General features: G+C 47.7%; 2 protein-coding genes across 2 annotated transcripts; both read right to left on the bottom strand.

Moving 5' to 3' along the window:
- Positions 1 to 388: 388 nt before the first annotated feature.
- Positions 389 to 7,486, bottom strand: REELD1 (reeler domain containing 1). Its single transcript, XM_054392241.1, has 8 exons — positions 7,347 to 7,486; positions 7,099 to 7,150; positions 6,529 to 6,715; positions 5,444 to 5,666; positions 3,718 to 3,875; positions 2,629 to 2,917; positions 2,038 to 2,101; positions 389 to 973 (listed from the first exon to the last, which is right to left on the bottom strand). The coding sequence occupies exons 1-8, from the start codon at positions 7,484 to 7,486 to the stop codon at positions 389 to 391; spliced, it is 1,698 nt and encodes a 565-aa protein (XP_054248216.1).
- A 5,379-nt stretch (positions 7,487 to 12,865) lies between these two features.
- LSM6 (LSM6 homolog, U6 small nuclear RNA and mRNA degradation associated) lies at positions 12,866 to 17,950 on the bottom strand. Its single transcript, XM_054392395.1, has 4 exons — positions 17,922 to 17,950; positions 16,583 to 16,695; positions 14,506 to 14,619; positions 12,866 to 13,027 (listed from the first exon to the last, which is right to left on the bottom strand). The coding sequence occupies exons 2-4, from the start codon at positions 16,674 to 16,676 to the stop codon at positions 12,993 to 12,995; spliced, it is 243 nt and encodes an 80-aa protein (XP_054248370.1). The 5' UTR covers positions 16,677 to 16,695; positions 17,922 to 17,950; the 3' UTR covers positions 12,866 to 12,992.
- Positions 17,951 to 18,385: the final 435 nt, after the last annotated feature.

Genomic DNA, 18,385 nt, shown 5'->3' with positions numbered 1-18,385 from the left:
CTAAAGGAGAATGGAGGAGTTTATTTCTTTCTAGGAACAAGAAACCCTGATATAGAACACTGAGATGATACAAAATGAGGGAAGAATTTCTATTTTTGGCTACACCGTTAAGGCAGCAGAGGCAGAGCATGTCAGGACTGCAGCGACAGCTGAGGAGCAGGTACCCAATGTTAGTTTTTGGTAACACACTAAACAATCTATCAAATTCTATTTTCTTAGCAGCTGCAGCTTAGATAGCTTTGACTAACACCTCTGTCTGAAATGGTTGTGTTGAGTGTTTACCTGTCTGGTAGCCCAGAGAGGAACTACATCACCGCTGCCAACAGCTTGTGCGATGTGGCCCAGGCTGTTTCCAGCCACTGCAGCTCTGCTTTTGGCCTTCAGGTGTTCAGATCATTGTCTTGTTCCCACTGCTCGAGGGGCTGACCCAGCTGTACTCGGCTTGCACTACCACCAAGCTGTTCTCCCGGATCTTTCGGAAGTGCACCACCTCCCCGTGGTCTCTGACGGCGATGACCTCGGGGTCAGGCTGGCTGAAGGAGACCTCCGTCCGCTTGTGGCAGTGCTGGGCACAGACACAGCGCAGGGCGGCTGCCAGCGCCAGGCCCAGGGCAGCCGTGCACAGCAGGAGGATGCCCAGCTGAGCCGCGAGGACTCGGGTCCCTCTGCCAGGGGCTTCTCCCTTCCCGGGAACAGCAGATTCGGGAGCAGGTCTGGTTGCCCACGGCAGGGTATTCCCACCCACCTTCTCCTCCTCCTCCTGCTCTCCCCTGGCAGCACTCTCCTCTGGCTGTGGTGCCGGCTTTCTTTCTGCCATTTGCCTTGAGGCTGACGACAAATTACCATCAGTGTTGGGGTTGCCAAACCAGGTTGATGTCACAGTGTCCCCCAGGTCAGTGTGCACATGTGGAGCAGGAGGAGACACTGTTGCATGTGGAGAGGCTTTCAAGATATTCTTGCTCTCTGTAGTGGCCTTTGAAAGCAAAAGCAGAAGATGTGCAGTGAGGGAAGAGAAAGGAGCCTGATCAGGTTCTCATTACCTACATCACAGTGCAGTTCAGCTCTGTACCCCTGACACCCAGAAGTCTCTCTAACCTTGGAATCTGATCTTCCTGTCCAGGCTTTATGTTTAGGGTCACATTGGGCTCACTAGAATTCGGTGTTACCCTTCTGAGGCTGTGGATCGAACCATGGAGCAGAGTGACCCAGAAGACTTGGGATAGCCTTTGACATCAGCAGGTTTGACACAGTCACATAGAACTTGTAAACTCTCCCATCTTGCTTTCTCAGGCTACACAGCCAGTGTGAAACCTGCTGCCTCTCGGTATTGCTTAGCCACCCATCTGAATGGGAATGACTGTTCTTGTGTGCTCCTGTTCCAGGAGTCTCTGACTGCTGCTACACACCTTATTTCATCTGTCTAAAAATGACAGCCACTCCATGCCAGTTCTGCAGCCCAGCCTTTGCTGCAGATATTGTCCAAGGCTAACTGTGAAACAATCGTACAATTTAGGAGGCCCCCAATGATTTTTTCCATTCCCACTGTGCACCTGAGCCCCCATCCAAAACCTGCAAAATGTACTGGAGTTTTTTCTTTGGCTCCACTGAGATTTGGATCTGACCCTCAGTGGCTGGCATCTCTCCAGCCTGTCCAGCCCAGCAGGCTTTTTCACACATCCATTAATTATACCAGAGAAACTCTCACCCTCTACCATCAACAGCAGTTTCTAAAGCTTACTGGGGAGACAGTGTGACAGGAGCACAAAGCTGAGGTAGGAGCCCTGGCAAGCTGTGAAGCAAAGTAGGGGAGAGTCAGAGCATCCTTTGTGAAAGAGTTGGTTCCTGAAGGTGCTAGTAAAATGCAGTAGTAAATGACTTTCAGTGGCTGAGCTGCAAACTGTAAAGTAGCTGGCTGGCAGTGTTAGGACTGCATGTGTACAGATCACTTGCCCTCAAAATGCAAATGCGTTTGATCCTCATCTTTTCTTAGACCTCTCTGTCTTTGGAGGACACATCCTCCCTGTCCCCACTGCTTACCTGCCTGTCTTCTTTACACATCAGACACGAACCTGGGGTGGCAGCACTGGCAATGCTTCCTTCTCTAAAATATGGAGAGAGGAGAGGAAGGGTTAATAACTGACCCTCAGTATTAAGTGTTACATGGAAGCTCATGCAGCCCAAACCCTCTAAGACTTGTGAGCAGACATCCTCAATCCCACATTTCATAACTGCTTTTAAACCTTCCCTGCAGTTGGAGAGGCAGGCCTTCTGAACTCGCTGTTTCATGGAATATCTCTGTGCACTTTTAGAAAACCACTGTAGCAGTCAGCAGTTTTTATCACAGTTTTCAGCCACCTAGCCACCCCCTGCGGGTCTGAGCAGCACAACTGTAACAGTGTAACCATCACAACAACGTGGGGTTTTGAAGAGCTTTGGATTTTCTCCCTCTCACTGTCTGTGATGTGCAGTCTCCAAAGGATTATTTTCTCTAAATGTCAGGAACTAAACATAATCTTGGCTCCTCCCCAGCCACAGGCACCTTCCTAGACAGACCTCGTTCAGGGTAAGTAGTACTCTTCTCCTTCTGGAGAAGGGCTGGAGAATAGCTCTTCCCAGCACCCTGTTTACCTCTCAGAGGTGCTGTAGCTGGAGGTGTTGTCCTGGGAGAGGAAACCGTGCAAGGCATCCATGATGCTGGGCTCTTGGGTGGAGATGGACAGCTCCAGCTCCTGGCTGCTGGACTCGCTGCTGTCGCCAGCTGCAGCCCGTGAGGGCCGGGTCAGCTGCTTGGGCTCAGCTACAGGATGGGTGTCAGACCCAGCACCCAAATCTGGCTCCACTGCTGGCATGGCTGCAGTGCCCGTGGAGCTGGCAGGCGCTTCAGGGGTGCGGGTGGCAGCCACAGGAGAGGTGGGACCTTGTCCAGCACAGAGACAGAACAGAAAGCAGGGAGGGAGGAGCAGAACTTTATTGTCTTGGGTTTGTTTATTTCAAACCCAACATTTGCCAGGAAGGATGGTAATAGTGACTCTTTATTTTCATGTCACTCAATCCTAAGTGGGAACCCAGATGGAAAGTAAAGCAGCAAAGCTCACTGCCTCAATTATGGTCAAGAAAATTAATTAAAACTCAGTTTTGGTGCCATGCCACAAATGCTGAGAAACACATCTACCTTGGGTATAAGTCATTCTTTAGAGCATTTTACTGACCAAAGGCCACATATGTATAACTAAATATATATGCTGAAGGGCAGCAGTCACATTTAGAGACAAATGTATTCCTTTATTTAGTCAGTGTTGTTTCTTGTCTTCTGGAAATGAGATTTTAGGTATTGTATTTTAGGGTTTGCATTGAAACTGTAAGATCTGGCAGCCCTGTTTATCTTTCTGGTACTCTCCTTGGAACTGGCTCCATCACCTCAAGTGCTGACTCATGCCCTTGCTTCAAGGAGTTCGATACAGCCATTGCTGTTCTCCCCGATGGCCACAGGAGTTAAACAGGTCACTTGTGTTCAGTGCTTGCCCAGAATAAGCTGTAAAACTACTCTGTGGGAAGCGATCAGTCAGAAACCCATCCCTTAGAGACTTTCAAATCCCACCTGGATGCATTCCTGTGTGGCTCACCCCAGGTGATCCTGCTTGGACAGGGGGGTTGGACTCGATGATCTCCAGAGGTCCCTTCCAACCCCCACCATCTGTGACTCTTTGCTTGCCCTACCTGTGGGGTGTGGGTCAGCTGGTCCCTGTGAGGGTGAAGGGGTTACAGGATGAGGCTTCTTGTCACCACCAGCAAGTGTTTTGTTTTGTCCTCGCTGAGCCACAAGAGCAGACTCGATCTTTGCCCAGTATACAAAGTATGACTGGACTACAGAGATGCTGTTAAAACATAATTAGGCAAGAATTCACTGGTTTTACAGCATTAATAAAACACCCAACTGTTTAGCCAAACACAAGGGCTGCTTTAATCTGAAAAGAGAAGTGACATGAAAGTATTTTAAAGATTAGCCCATCACATGTTTTACAAAGAAAAGATACCAGGTGCCATGAGAAAGATAGGGGGTGAAGAATCACCACTCATAAGGAAGATCAGCCAAAGAAATGTGTGGGAACTTAAAAAAAAAAAAAAGGCAAAAGCTGTTATGCTGGCTGTGTTGATAGAAGTGCATTTGGAAAACTTGGACTAGCTCTGTTTATAATCTTCTGTAGGCAGGGAAACAACAGTGGTATTTACTAATTAAAACAAGTCAATGTAACTTGTACAAACAGCAGAATAGGTAGGGGGGGAAAAAACGTCTCTCTTCTCAGCCCTCTGATATTTGAGCCTGCCTAACCCTCTGCTTTTTGCCAGGTGCCAAAACTGCGTTGGCCAACCTTTATGTTCACCCAGAGAGCCTTCCTTCAGCTGGAGGTTTTGAGAGAATTTCAGCTCAGATTGCTCAGCCACTTCTGAAGATTAGCTACAGGGAAATTAACCTAGGTTTTCCTGGGCCAGATGATTTCTACCAGGCATTTTTTAAGCCTAACAAGAAGTTTTTCTAAATGCTATGATGGGGAGAAAAGGCAGAGGCTGTCAGAATTCAGTAGTTAGTAGGTCCAAAAGCCAGAGGTTGAAGGGAGAATCGGAGCAGGTGGCAAGGAATAGGTGGTGTTAGGTTTGGGTTGGGCTTATTTGGTTGCTTGAGCTTTCTATGGGTTTAATAGGGAACCAGTGGGCAAAAAATGGAAATGCCTAGCAGAAATATTTCTGTTTCAAGGAATTTGTGTTGAATCACAATGAGATGCACAAGCCATGACACCCACTACAACACTTACATTTTGGAGAGCAGCCAAGGATCTGGCCAAGCAGCTTCCAAGTGGCTTTTGTAAAGTCAAAACATAACAATTTAATCTCTTCCAAAATGAAAAGTCTCTCTGCTTCCTCTAAGACAGTCTGCTAGAAGATTCATTCCGAATCAGAACCAAAATCCTTGCAGGGTTTGGCACTTTGGTGCCAAACACAGATGCTAAGTTTCAACCCCCTGCTCCCTCTCTTCCTATTCTGAATAACTCTGTTTACATTTAACTCATTTTAATTATTTTTTTTTAAGAAGTGGTGTATAAGATCGTTCTGTAGGCAGGGAATCCCTATGGGCTGTGTTCTTTAGAAAGACAGGCAACATGTTCACAGTTCCCTCTTTGTACCTTAAAAAGTGCTTAGGCAGTCATCTTCCAGTGCATTTGTTCTGAGAAAATAGGGACCATGTAAATACAAAGCTGCACTACCCAGCAGATGTAGATGGTGATTTATGCACCAGCTGGGATAGCATTGCAGCATTTGATAAGTGTTTAGCTATATGGGGTTCAAGATACTTAAACCACTGTGCTGGACAAGTATAATGGAAAAGTAAAACCAAGCCTTTAACTGAGAAGCCACAAATTCTGGTTAGGAACCAGCAGGTTCTTACAAAAACTTGATGTCTCCAATGGGTTGGTCTGGTGCTTTCCACACAAAGGAGAGGTTTCTCTTCAGTGTCTTGTCTGAGTGGGTGACAGTGTCACCATCTTCAAAACAAGTCAGCAGCTTGGAGCCAGGGGGGATGAGGGTGAACGTGCCAGCAATCTCATCGTTAGACGCTTTGCGAGCTTGAAGCAAAAAGCCCATAAAATCCATTGTGCTCCTCACTGTCACTGCAAGACAGAACAGGAGACACAAAGGGATCTGCCTCATAGCTATGGGGTGAATTGTTTGCAATAGAGTTTCCAGTGGTAGCAGTGAAACCAAAAGAAAACCCTGTGCAACGTTTTACTGTCTCTGTCCTTACAGTCGGTCGTGATGGATGCAGGAGTTCAGACTTCAGCTGTAACTCTGCAGTGTGTAATTGCTCCAGTCTTTCCCCAAACTTGATTACAAGCTGCTAACCACATTGCATTAGCAGCATGTGGGCATTTGTAAAGGAGGAGATTTGGGTACCACCCTGTACTTATGCAGAGGCTTGTGTGCTGCCCTCAGAGGGCTTTTATTTTGCATGAGGACAGTAGGCAAGTGGCCAGGCTGGGGAGCAGTGCCTGTTGGTTTGGCCTATATCTGCATTAGGAGTGGTGATGCTCCTAGTGGCAAGTGGGGACAGGACACACTACCCAGACAAGTCCCCCAGACTCCTTCATGTACCACAAAGGAGCAGGGAAGGTGACTTTACTCTCTGAAGGTGCCTCTCATGCATTGTTGCATGTGATAAAGACTTGTATGTATGAGAGACTCTTTAGATAAATGAATCCCACCCAAAGGATCCAAACCTACCAGCTGCTTCCAGCAAAGAGCTTGTCTGCAACATGGTGAAAACCTGGAGTCAGCCATCACCTGAGAAATCTTAGTCCAAGTGCTGCAAACAGAACCCCTCTGTAATGATACTCAATTTCTCATGATGAGAGGTGGTGTAGCTTACTCCAGAGCAGTCATTCCTCTTCCCAGCCCTCACAAAGATTAAGGCCAGCACTTGAGATTAATTACCATCTACTTTTTCAGATGCAGGAATGGGAAGTTGTTCCTTACCTGGCACCTTGTCACCTGGGAAGTAGGAGGACACGTTGGTGTGGAGTGTAACGTAGTTGTTGCTGAGGCTGTGCAGCTGCACTCTCAGGTGCCTGGGCATCATGTCGCTGCAGGCAGAGAGGCTGGCACCGTGCGAGTAGGCAGCCGCATAGGAGACCAAGCACAGGGCTGTGCATGCCCAGCCAGCCAGGGCGACGTGGGCTCTGCTGCTGTCCTCCATCCTACGGCAGAGAACAGCAGGCTGGCTCACTTCAAAGCACGTCAAAGGTCAGTATTTGGTATGCCATGTCTTTAATGCCTCTCAGCTTTGGTGGCTGGCACATTTCCAGATCATATGGAGCATTTTGTTACTCTGATTTTGCCACTGAAGGAGGAGTGTGCAGTGTTTATTGTGGTGGGTATGGTAAGGCAGGCAGTCCTGCTTTTAATGTAGCACTTCCTAACATCTTCTCAACATGCAGTGTCTCCTGCCTTAGATTTCATTATGCTTAGTCAATGAGGAGATGTAAATAAACCAGGGACCGAGGAGGTCTACCTTACACCTCCATCTCTAGTACTTCTGAAACTTGCCAGCTGACTCTGACAAACCCCCACTGCATACAGCACCCAGTTCATGCCCAGCCTGAAGCAGGGAGAGGACAGATGCAGTTTAACCTTCCATAGCTGAGCATCGTCCCACTCCAAGCAGTTATGTACCAGAAGATGCCTTTGGGAATCACAAGGGCCTTCACTAAATACCCCAGCACTTCCCTCCTCCCCGCACAGTGAGCCTCCCCTCTGGGCACACCTATGCCTCCCTTGCTGGGTCTGATTCTCACGGGAGCTCAGGGAAGTTCCGCTGAGCAGCAGCTCTTTTCCCTCCCTGGCCACTCATCCGTGCCCCTGACGGCGCAGCCGTGAGGTGCGGGGCTGTGCTTCCCAGGGCCAGCCGTGTTGGGGCTGCCGGTGCCACCGCCATCGCTTACCTCAGGACATGTACGCTGCCGGCTCGCTGCCGCCGCTGCCCTCCCAGCCTGCCGGAGACCCATCCCTTCAGGGACCTTCTTCCCTTTCTCCTCTAATGGGAAGCGCAGCAGCTGTTACTGCTAATACCCACCACCTACGGCAGCCCTCTGCCACTGCCCAAATCCTGCCTTAATCATATTATTCCTCTTTACAGCCCACCCACTTTTTTTTTTTTAAACATCTCCAGGCTCCAGCGATGAAAACAAAGGCATCTGGCAAGGAGGGGGAGCCGCAAGCCATGGGTTTTGTGAGGGACACCCTGGGATTCCTTTGCAGAAGATCAGACTCTTGCTTGCCCTCTTGCCCTCCCCACACTCTCCCCCTTCCATGCTGCAGCTTTGCAAAGCAAAGCCACATCAGCTCCTGCTAGTTCATGACCCCCACGCACTGTGCCCTCGTCTCGTCACTAACACAAGAGTTATTTTGGCAGTAAAAGCACAATTTTGCTAGAAGGGCTGGGAAGGTGCAGCCCACATGCCAGCCCTGCCAGGAGGAGCCATCAACACCCCACAAACCCACCTGAGGTGGCACATAGGACTAAACAATCAGTGCACAGGAGCTGTGTTTAAGTCCAGCCTGGCACCCCTGCTCCTTGCTTGAGCAATGCTGCAGCCATGCCAGTGCCTGCCCTGTTTCAGGGCTTCCCAGCTCCTCCTCAGCTCCACCTCATCACAGACTGCTTTGGTGACCAAGACTCTCCTGGTCATTATCACCAGGCTTGGCCTGCTCCCTGCCAGTAGCTTGCTCACAATGAATGGAAATTAGGGTCCAATTTCTTGTTGTCAGATAGCTGGTGTCCCTGAGGAGGGCTAGAGGAATGGAGTAACAACCCATCAGCTGGATGGCTTTTCTTCAGCCAGCAGATCCTCAAGGTACAGCATTCCAGGGCCTCTGTGCGTGGGGCTGGCCCTGTGAGGCATGGAAGTTGTGGAAGATGGAGGGACAAGAGCTCTTGGTGACCTATAGTCCTCCTCCTCAGATAAATGTGTGTCTGATGGCTGAATGAATGCTTAGTCCACCACAGAGCTGTCCTATCCCATAACTAAAGGAGATATGCCAACACACAGGTGGCATCACCAGGCACCATGGTGACTATTACCTGGGGCACCCCCCTGAAAACTGGAGGCAAATTTGCAGATGCCCCAATTAGCACTGTGCCCATCAGCCTGCCCTGCCCCACAACCTGTCCTTCAGAAATGAAACAAGGTGCTGGGAGGGGCTGAGGTGCTGCTGCTGACAACCCAGCTCTCATCTGTTTAACTGCTTTGAAAGCATGGGAACTGGTGGCACTGTGCTCTCCTCTGCATTTGAAAGAGGCTTTATAGTCACTGAATTTCAAGGTACCATGCATGCCTTACAGTTTTCTTTCCTTTTGCTAGTGGAAGCAGAGAGTAGTTCAGGGGAAGGGAGGAAGAGTTTGTGTTTTCTGTTCCAAATTGCAATTGCCCACATTTTAGATACCTTTATGCTGTATTAATGACTGGAAGCAGCTGCTCTCCTGTGGATTTTCCTTACTAGCTGTTCCTAAGCTAAACTATCCCTTACTTTTAATTCCAGCATAATAATGCAGCAGCTCCAGACCTCTGACAATCTGCAGGGGAAAGGCCAGACTTGTTGCAGCCATTCTGGCACAGTGGCCAGTTCTGAAATCATTCCAGGTCAGTGCAGGTCTTTGCATCATGCCATGGTGTTGCAGCACTGCAGTCTTCAGCTGCTGCAGCACACCGAGCACACATTTCATTATGCCAGCTCTGGTGAGGACCATTCCTCCACTGGCTTCCACCTGAAAAGGGGATAAAGCAGCAGACCCTGAAACAGCAATGTCAGGTGCTCCCTGGAGCTCTCTGCAAAGCTATGGGGAGAAGGGAGACTGACCTCAAATAAATGAGCCCCAGCCATCTGTAGTGGCACTACAGCAGTGCCAGACTGGCCCTGCTGACTCCCCGAGCTGGTGGCAGTCTCTGGGCAGGGCAGGAGGTGCTGCAGGGGAGGGCTGTGCACAGGTTCAGCAGCACCAGTCAGCAGAGCTGCAGGGTGCAGTCTGGACCCAGTTAATTGCTGGGCTGATCTGAAATACAGCTCTATGCAGAGTTCCTCCTCACCGCCTGCTCTCCAGCAGAGGAGCTCAGTGGCTTCAAAGCTGCACTCAAACCCAATGTCACAACCATCTCCTCCTTAGAGATGGAAAAAGCCTGTCAGAGTCATTACCATGACACAGGCGCAGCAGCAGCAGCCTCCAACTGCACATTCAAATGCCAAGTGACAGGCAGATGTTTCCAGTAAGAAATACAGCCCCCTCCACAGCCCCTGGTTGCATCACCCACCAGGACAGCATTGCCTCAGCCTCCTCTGGCCAGAGCTTTGACCTACCGGAGCTGCTTGAGCTCAGCCAGGCTGTGTGTTTGTCACTGATAATGGGGCCCAGACAGACATGAGAAAACCACACAGCACTGCTCTCACTAGAGAGAGATTTGCCTTTTTCCTGTCATAAATTTCTTTGTTAGTAGGAAGCTGGTAAGGAGAAGGGAACATAAGACAACCTATACCCTGCCTATTGTTTTCTCAGCAGCACTTGTGTAGTGGATTTTTAGAAGCAAATAAAGCACAGCTGGGCTTTTAAAAGAGCTCCAGGGAAAACTGCATGCTCTGTAATAGCTTCATAATTAAGACAGACTATAAACCATAGAACTTGGAATTTCATTGACAAAGTGCACAGAAGTCACAGTGTCATCCCAGGCTCATTAATGCAGAAACTTTCTTCTTCTTGCAGACATCTTCTACATCTCCACATCATTGGTGCACAAGAGGGACAGCAGACATGGAGCTGGTGCAGTGGAGATCAATGTGTAATATGAGCATGGATGGAAGAACTCAGAATTGACTCTTCAGGGTAAGCTGATTGATAAATGCTTTGTTACTGCAAGGCGTTATGAGTCAGAAGAAGTCAGAAGTCCTTCTTGGTCAGCTGGCAGCCACCTGAGTCCTGTGAACAAAGTCTGGGGGAGTCAGAGAGGACTGGGCAGGTTGATCAGGTAGACAGCTTGAAGGTGGCCACAGTGAGTCCAGATCTCACAGAACTGATCATTACTCCAATAAAGCTGCCAGCACCTTACTTAGGATTTTATTTAAGAATATTTCAGGTTATCTTCAAAACAAAGAGCAGTGGCTAGCTGTGACGACAGCAATTTAAAAACACAGAGAGCTGTAAAAACTCAACAGCAGTCCCACAAGGAGAATGGAGGATAATGCCTACAAACTGGCATCTCATTGTTGACCTGTGGATCTGTGTTTGGGGAGACCAGAGAAAAGGAGGATGTTCCTCTTGGCATCTAGTTAGCAGGGTTGCCAGAAGTACTGGCAGCTCCTTCCAATTCTATCCAGTTGACTATTTGTGCTGTTTCTCTACCAGAGTCACTGAAGTGTGACAGTGGATTCAGATGTTACTGCTAGGAATGAACTGACTCATACACACACATATGACATGCAATGTGAGTTTCCTCCCCTTACAAATTTAACATAAAAAGCCCCCAAACAAGCCTTCATTTTGTTTGGTAAGTCCTGCAACCTGGGCAGCTGTCCTGTGCTGCAGGAGGGAGTTGATGGGAGAGAGATGGTGCAGGGCTTTTTAGGAATCTCAGTAAGAAAGGCCCAGCAATAGCTAGCTTAGTGACTGCTTTAATAAGACAAAATGAGACAGGGAAAACAGAGAGCAAATGAATTGTACAGCCCTTCAGCTGCTGGGCACTCTCCATTGCTGCAGCCTTGGCACAGCCCAGATGGATTTTCCCACGGTGCAGTGTGTGTAGCAGATGCAAACCCATCCGTGGAGAGCAGGTCTCCCTTTTCAGCACTTGAGCTGTTGTATAAATTGCCTGAAAAGAAAGCAACCCTCTTTCTAAAGGATGTTCTCATGAGAACTTGTGGCTGCTAGATAAAGGCAAGGCCAGGCAGGTGGTGCAGTCATGGTACTGAGTGGGAGCTGCCCACAAGCTCCACTGTTAGGAGGAGCTGGCAGAGGTGGCCTGTGGCCAAGGGCTCTGTGGAGCCCAAGAGAGAACTGAAAGCCACCCTGGGCATGCAGCCCAGCCCAGTCCAAAGCTGCTCTTTGGATCACTGACTCCTAAACATGCAGGGGTCCCTCAGTTAAGATCAACACATCAGCTTAGGAAAAGCTTCCTCCCATCTGATTCTCAGCCTTGGAGGACAGATTGGCACAGGGACCCAAGGCTTTACAACTGCTGGCCCCATAGTCTGCTTTCAAAACTGATATGGGGCTGGAGCCAGCCACAGGCATGGATTGGCATATTAAAGATCAGGCATTGCTTTGGTACCATCAGTCAGCCAGTCAAAGGCCATCACTTTCACACTTTCTTGATTACTGTGACCAACAAAGCTGGAACCTGCAGCTGGGGGGGCACAGCTGGTTTTCAGAGCTGTACAAAAGCCTTAGCACTTACAGGGCAAGCTATACCCAGGAGGGCTCTGGGTAGCTGTTTTGTGGTTGTATCATCATGGAAAAGATAGAAAGCACTTAAGTAAGCAAGGGTCAGAGTGGTTTGCGTTAGATTCCCTTTGAACCAGGAACCAAACTGTCAAAGTGAGTGGTCATCAGTGTATACCTTTAAAGCCAAACTTCCTAGCATGCTCTGCTCCCAGTGAGCTGTCTGAAGAGGGTATATAAGGCAGATGTAGTAAAGGCTTTAGATTCCTAGTCTGTTTTCTAGTAGTTCTAGATATTAGTTAAAGCTACCTTGTATTGAAGAAGTCCATTGTGTTCAGTAGAGATGCAGGAAAAGGGAGCTACAAGGTGGGATGAGGAGCATAGGGGCAGGAGGTGAAGCAGTTACTGGCTGTGCTGCCATGCCAGCTGAGAGCTTTTCACCTCTGACTAATTTCCTCAGCTGGTACCAAGCTTTCTGTTCACCCTTAGGGCTTTTCCATTGGATTCAGCTCTTCCCCCATCTCTAACTGCTGAAGTGTCACTGTCACATCTGCAATTCAAGATTTTTTGGACAGCTGAACTTTTTACCTGATGACCTTTACTAGGTGGGCATCTAAAACTGCCCCTGTGCTTTCCAAAAGGGACAGGTCATTGTCACCATTGTCACCAAAACATTAGCATTTCCCTTCCTAGCATCACTATTTGGCCATCAATACAATGCTGTGATCTTACCTCCCAATCAGTATTTCCACAACTGCTAGCTTCATTAAAGGAGCTGTTGCTTTGAGTTGTTCTTGCAGCACTCTTACATGCTTCTCTTTTATTTTTGTTCTGTGTGGTGGACCAAAGCAGTGTTTTAAAACAAAAACATTCAGGAAATTTACACTGGTTTACATTTATTTAAAAAAAAAATATTTGAACACTTGCATATTCCACCTATTGTTAGGAACTACAAATCAAACAGGGCTCAGCACTTCAAAGAGGTTCCCAAGTACAAAACAGCCTCCTCCTGGCATCTTCACATCCTCCTCTTCTGCGTGCTTATGTACAACACTGTGGAAAGGAGAAAGCAGCACATAAGAGGGCCCTGGCAAATCATCTGCAGAAGTCTGTTCATTTCAAACATCTTATTGCCATGGATTGTAGAATAGGAGTGCAATGAATCCCTTCCAGTATCAACAAAGTCAGGAAACTTTTAAGCCCAGGTTTCAAGAAACACTGTTGAATTTACACAAATTTACTTTGGTTTCAGTTTTTATTATTCACAGCCAAACTACACTCCAGCAGATGCAGGCTGAGCAGAGGGAGAACAAAGCCAGCTACCCTGCAGCATTACTGAGGGGAACTTGAGTGTTTCTAAGCAGCAGAATTCCAGGTGTCAGCCACTACCACTAAGCTCTTTCAGCAAAAGCTGGAAATCACAAGCAGTTGAGGCAGAGCTAATGATTACCTCTGAAGCAGCAGACAACTTCCACCTGCTTGGCTGGTGATGTTCCCAGAGCAGATCCATGCATATGAAACTGCACTGTGCTCCTAAACCTGGGGTGTCTTACGTTCTCTGCTCAGCTTGTCCTTCAGCCTCCTGCCTCTTATCTATTTGTTTTAACTTTTACAATAGATTCTTATTCCCATAACTGATTCTCTACCTGCAGTATTGCTGCATTCCTTAAATAATAATCCAAACTCCTTGCCAAAAGCATTTGGCTTCATTCAAGGATTATTTCTCCTCCCAGAACACTTTCACACTGCTGCCACATTCTCTTTGACTCCTTGTGACATGGGATTCAGTTCAGTTTTATTCCCTCCATCATTCCTGTCCTATATCTTCCTCCTAAGTAACTTGGTGAAACTCTGCTTCATTTACCTTCTCTACAAGTCTCCTCACATCTGACTTGTGACCTTTTCCTATTTTTAGATATTCTTCTCCTTGGCTTGTCCTGCTATTACAGCCTAACTGCTACCACAGAGTGATTTCAGGAGCCTGGGACTGTCCTTGAAGTGGACTAAAATCCACCTCTATTCAAAGGCTCAATAGCAAAGGACAAGTGATTTGTCTTGACTGGTGGCAAAATCTTTACTCATAAAGATGAAAATAGCCTCCAGGACTAATGAACAGCATTCCTTCAGGTCTGTACCACTGTATATACCACAAGAAAATATTAGTGTCATCAATATCTGCAGTGTTTCATAAACTTATAGTTGTTTGTCTAGCAAAGCACAGAAAATTCTATGGAGCAGAGGCAGCAAGTGCCAAAGACTAAACCTGTCAAATAACAGAAAATAAGCTCTGAGGAAGGCTAGAAAAGAGCAACATGCTTCTCCAAACGAACTTTGAGTTCAGAGGCAGAAAGGGCCACAGGAATGCAGAAAAGCACAGATATTTAAAAGTGAAAATGTAAAGAGTAACTGTGTTAAGCTTTCCAAGAAAGCCTAAAACTAATGTTCTTACAAGTAGCTTGCTTACACCTCAGCATAAGTAAACATCAAAATACAATCTCCCAGGGAGCAGTAAGATAAGGAGGAGGAGTTACCATTATTCCCTCGGATAAATGCATCCCCATACTTGTTCTTCAGCTGTCCATTTACATACTCTTCTGTCTGTTCCAGAGCTATATTCATATACCCATCCAGGCAAGCCAGGACACCTGAGGACAGTGACAGTTTAAAAGTGAATCAGCTTAAACTTATTTTAAACTAAACAAAGCTGCATTGTGTTTGAATGACACTGGAAAAAATCATCTTCACGACAAACTAGGAGTGCAGGCTTGGCCAGATGAGTGGGAGATTAAAGTATTCTTCAAATAAACAAGCTGGGGTGAGGAACTCCAGGCACTCTAGTGGCAGCTTTATCAGTAGAGGGGAAAATAGGTTAAGGTATGACCTTCAAAAGATTGACAGTTTGCACTTGGAAAGTTTAAGCTGTCCTGTCTCACTTGTGTTTTAAGCTACACACCTGAGAGGAACCTGTGATGCTAAGTGTCATTGGATAACCTAAGGACAAGGCTATGCAAATGGAGCTTTTGTCAAAACTTAGGAAGGATGCAGCTGAAAACCAATCCTTTCATGCAGGAAACCATACACATCATCTCATATTTATCTTCATGCCTACAGATCTAGAAGAACATTGGCTGCAAGTCTCTGTTCTGATATACCAAAATACTACAGAATTTTCACTGGGCAAAGGCTTTTCAAATGGCACTGAAACATTCCCACAGAAATAAAATGATGCTGTTTAATTAATGCAACTCAAGAAAAAAATCCTCTGCCATTTGTATCATTAGATGTTCTTTTGATCAGATGCATTTGAGTAGCACTGATTTTAGACAGGTATTTATGTCTCACTTTTCATAGCCCCTGTGAAGGCTGTACCTTGTTCACTCAGTACTTCCTACATGCTGGGCACAATGGCATTTTTCCACTCAAAATCATTCTTTGCCATCTACTCCCACCCTAAAGATCACAACCATGGCCACCTACAAATGTAACCCAGCTGACTAACAGACTGTTCCTGAATGGAACTGAATGTGGGGTTAAGAGACATAAAGAGCTGCTCAGGGAATGCCAGCTGATTTGCTAACCCTGCACAGAAAACAACGTGCAAAGAGCTGCTACTAATTATCTTCATCTTGCATGTGTGTTTTCCTGACCTCATTCCTGCACACACAGACAAGTGCTGCTAGAATAACTTTTGCCTTAATTTAAAAAACCACCTGATTTATTTACCTGCCATTAAAACACAGAATATAGAGTACTGACTGTACTTGGGGAGGGGGAGAACACTCCAGTCTGAGAATCCTCCTGTAGGCCAAGTTCTTATTTTTCACAGTGTTACTGTAATGTCAGTAATTAGGAATTCAAGTTCTCCTGCCAGCTTGCAGTGGTTGGAGGATTACTGTTTTCCTTTACGTTTTAATTTCCTCTGTGTCCACACAAATAGGAAAAACTGACTGCTCACAAAGTGTTACTGAATGCACCAAAAAACCCAAGCCAAGCAAAAGTCAGAACTCTTTTTTTTTTTTTTTTTTTGACTCTAGTAACCCCAAATGCTCCACATAATGATAGAAAACAAAAAAATAGATTTGTCCAGAATTAAAACTGGACTGTGTGGACTTCTTAAGCTACCACTCAGTAGACCATAAATGCAGTATGTTTTTGTTCCTACAGTGCAGTCATGGTTGTTTCATTCTCTTCCTCCTTTGCTTTGTGTTTACTCTCAGGCCACTAATGGCATTAAATACTGTCACTGCTCATCCTGTCTGGTGCTTTACCTGTAGACTTTACTGTACATCTCCATCTCCACATGTAGCAATCACACATATTAATTCATCACATTACTTTCCCAGAGCTTCCTCCCTTGGACATGCACTTGGCAGCAAATCCAGACGTTTTGCAGTTACACATCAACATTTGTACTAGGCCACATTTGTGTGTATTGTGGCTCAGAGGGTGGAGGTACAGACATAAAATTAGCAGCAGAGCCTACAGAGGGTTTAGACCTGCAACAGGAGCCTGAGATGCTTTTTAGATGTTTGGCTTTTACAAATGTTGGTCAAATCTCTGCAGAAAACAGTAACTTCACTCAGTGTGAGAGACAGATGGCAAACTTACCTCGATAATCTACTCCAGAATTTAATTTTACAACAACTGGTCTTCCAATGATTTGTTTTAGAAAGTCACTAGGGGTTTGCTTCCGTAGACTCATCTTGATCTTCTCTGGCAAGCTGGGAAGAGAAGTGAGAGAAAACATTTGGATAAGCAACATGCTCACATATGGTCTGTAAATGCTTAGCAGAGACAGGCAGTCCCCTGATGCTTAATACTTACAGTAGCAGAAAATATTGAAGGAGATAAAAGTAAAACTTTAAGGGGGAGCATGGGGGGGGAGGGAGGGGAGAGAGACAGAGCTCCTACAGCCACAGCATTACTCTTTCCCCTTGGCATTTTTGTGACTTTTGCAATTATTAATAAGCATCCTTGTTTGCCATGCTGGGCAATCTGTAAACTTCCAGTGGAGCCAAAGGTCTCATCTTCTCTGTAATACCTTTTGCTAAAATGGTTTTACTAAAATGAGAGAGTTAAGTCATAGTAAGTGGTTCTTGTCTTTATGGGGTGGAGGGAGAAGCCAGTAGATTTCTATACACAGCAGTCTGTGCTGGAACAGCAATAGGATTTTTGATGACAGCTCACAAACGCAAGCAATGAATCTGAAAGGATGCCATGCTCTGATGTTAGGCTACGTTTAGAATTGCAGTTTGTGATTAAGTCGTGCTGTGATGCTATGACTTAAACTCATGGTGCAGCACACACCCCTGGGCTGCTGTGAGCCCTCCCTCAGTAAGCACTGCTTAACTCCTGCTTTCACGTTCACTTTAAGCGCCAGATGCTCTGCTTTTAAATCAGTGGTGGGAAATGTCGCCGAGGCTGACACCCTGAACATCTTTCTTTACTTCCTTTCAGTGGCAAAGCGCAACGGGACCGTCACGGGGACTCCTGTCAGCGCACAATAGCACCTGCGATGCTGGCACGGCGGGACTCAGTGGTGCAACACTTCGTAACTTCCCGGGAGAACGGGCACATTCCGAGCGGCGAAGCAACCCCGGCACTCCGAAGTGAGCACGCTCCGGTTTGACATGCGGCTGCTAAAGCTTCACACCAGCCACGGCAGCGCTAAATGGGCTCTGAGAAACCCCCTGAGAGACCCCTGCAGTGAGGTAAGGCTGTGCTGCCGCCCGCTTAAAAAACACCCTAAAGCATCGGTAACGGCCGCCGCAGACACCAGTCCCGCATACACACCAGTACTGTACACACGCGTCGTGGGGGGGTACACAGACGCTAGAGCCCACCGCCTACATAACCGGACAGCCCACCCCTTCCCTTCTCCCCACCTCGCGGCCCGGGAGCTGCTGGAGGTACCCCGCAGGCCCAAGCCGGCCCCGCACTCACTCACCCACTGCCGCCTGCGCCCCCGCCAGCTGCCCGCCGCGCTCCCGGCCAGCACCGCCCCGCTACGGCGCGGCGGCAGGGACAAACCGCGCCGGGTGCGAACGCGCGGGGCGAGGCGGAGCCTGTGGGGCAGTCGCGCGTCAGTCTACTCCTGCCGCGGCACAGGCTGCTGGCAGAACAGGGGGGCCAAGCCAGGCCGCTGCCCGCCCTGAGCCCGGTCCCCGCGGGCCGTCAGAGCGAGGCTGCTAGTGGCTGCCTGCGCCGATGTCGGCCCTGCAGCACCGCGTTTCCCCGCTGAGTCCGTGTTTTGGGCGGGTTCGTTCCTCCATTGCCGCTCCTGGGTCTGTGAAAGGCAGCGGGCGCTGGCGGCTTTGACCCTGAGGCTGTGTAAAGGTATCTGCTGTAGCTTCCACGAAGCCTTCAGGCTGTGTTGCTAGGGCTTCACCCCGGGACCGCGAACTCTTCACT

This window comes from Indicator indicator, chromosome 25 (assembly GCF_027791375.1).
Source record: "Indicator indicator isolate 239-I01 chromosome 25, UM_Iind_1.1, whole genome shotgun sequence".
Taxonomy (NCBI): Eukaryota; Metazoa; Chordata; class Aves; order Piciformes; family Indicatoridae; genus Indicator; species Indicator indicator.
Note: the sequence above shows the minus strand (reverse complement) of the source record. Positions and strands in the feature narration are given on the sequence as shown.

Bases quoted from the DNA above. Each gene is read 5' to 3' on its own strand.
- REELD1 (XM_054392241.1), bottom strand. From the start codon at position 7,486: ATGGCGGTGGCACCGGCAGCCCCAACACGGCTGGCCCTGGGAAGCACA. The intron at 7,151-7,346 runs GTGAGAATCAGA...TCCCTGCTTCAG, and splicing joins CGGAACTTCCCTGAGCTCCC to GCTGGGCATGAACTGGGTGC. The intron at 2,102-2,628 runs GTAAACAGGGTG...TCCATATTTTAG, and splicing joins AGCTACAGCACCTCTGAGAG to AGAAGGAAGCATTGCCAGTG.
- LSM6 (XM_054392395.1), bottom strand. From the start codon at position 16,676: ATGAGTCTACGGAAGCAAACCCCTAGTGACTTTCTAAAACAAATCATT. The intron at 14,620-16,582 runs GTAAGTTTGCCA...CACTGTCCTCAG, and splicing joins TTCTGGAGTAGATTATCGAG to GTGTCCTGGCTTGCCTGGAT. The intron at 13,028-14,505 runs GTAACTCCTCCT...TCCTTTCCACAG, and splicing joins ATTTATCCGAGGGAATAATG to TGTTGTACATAAGCACGCAG.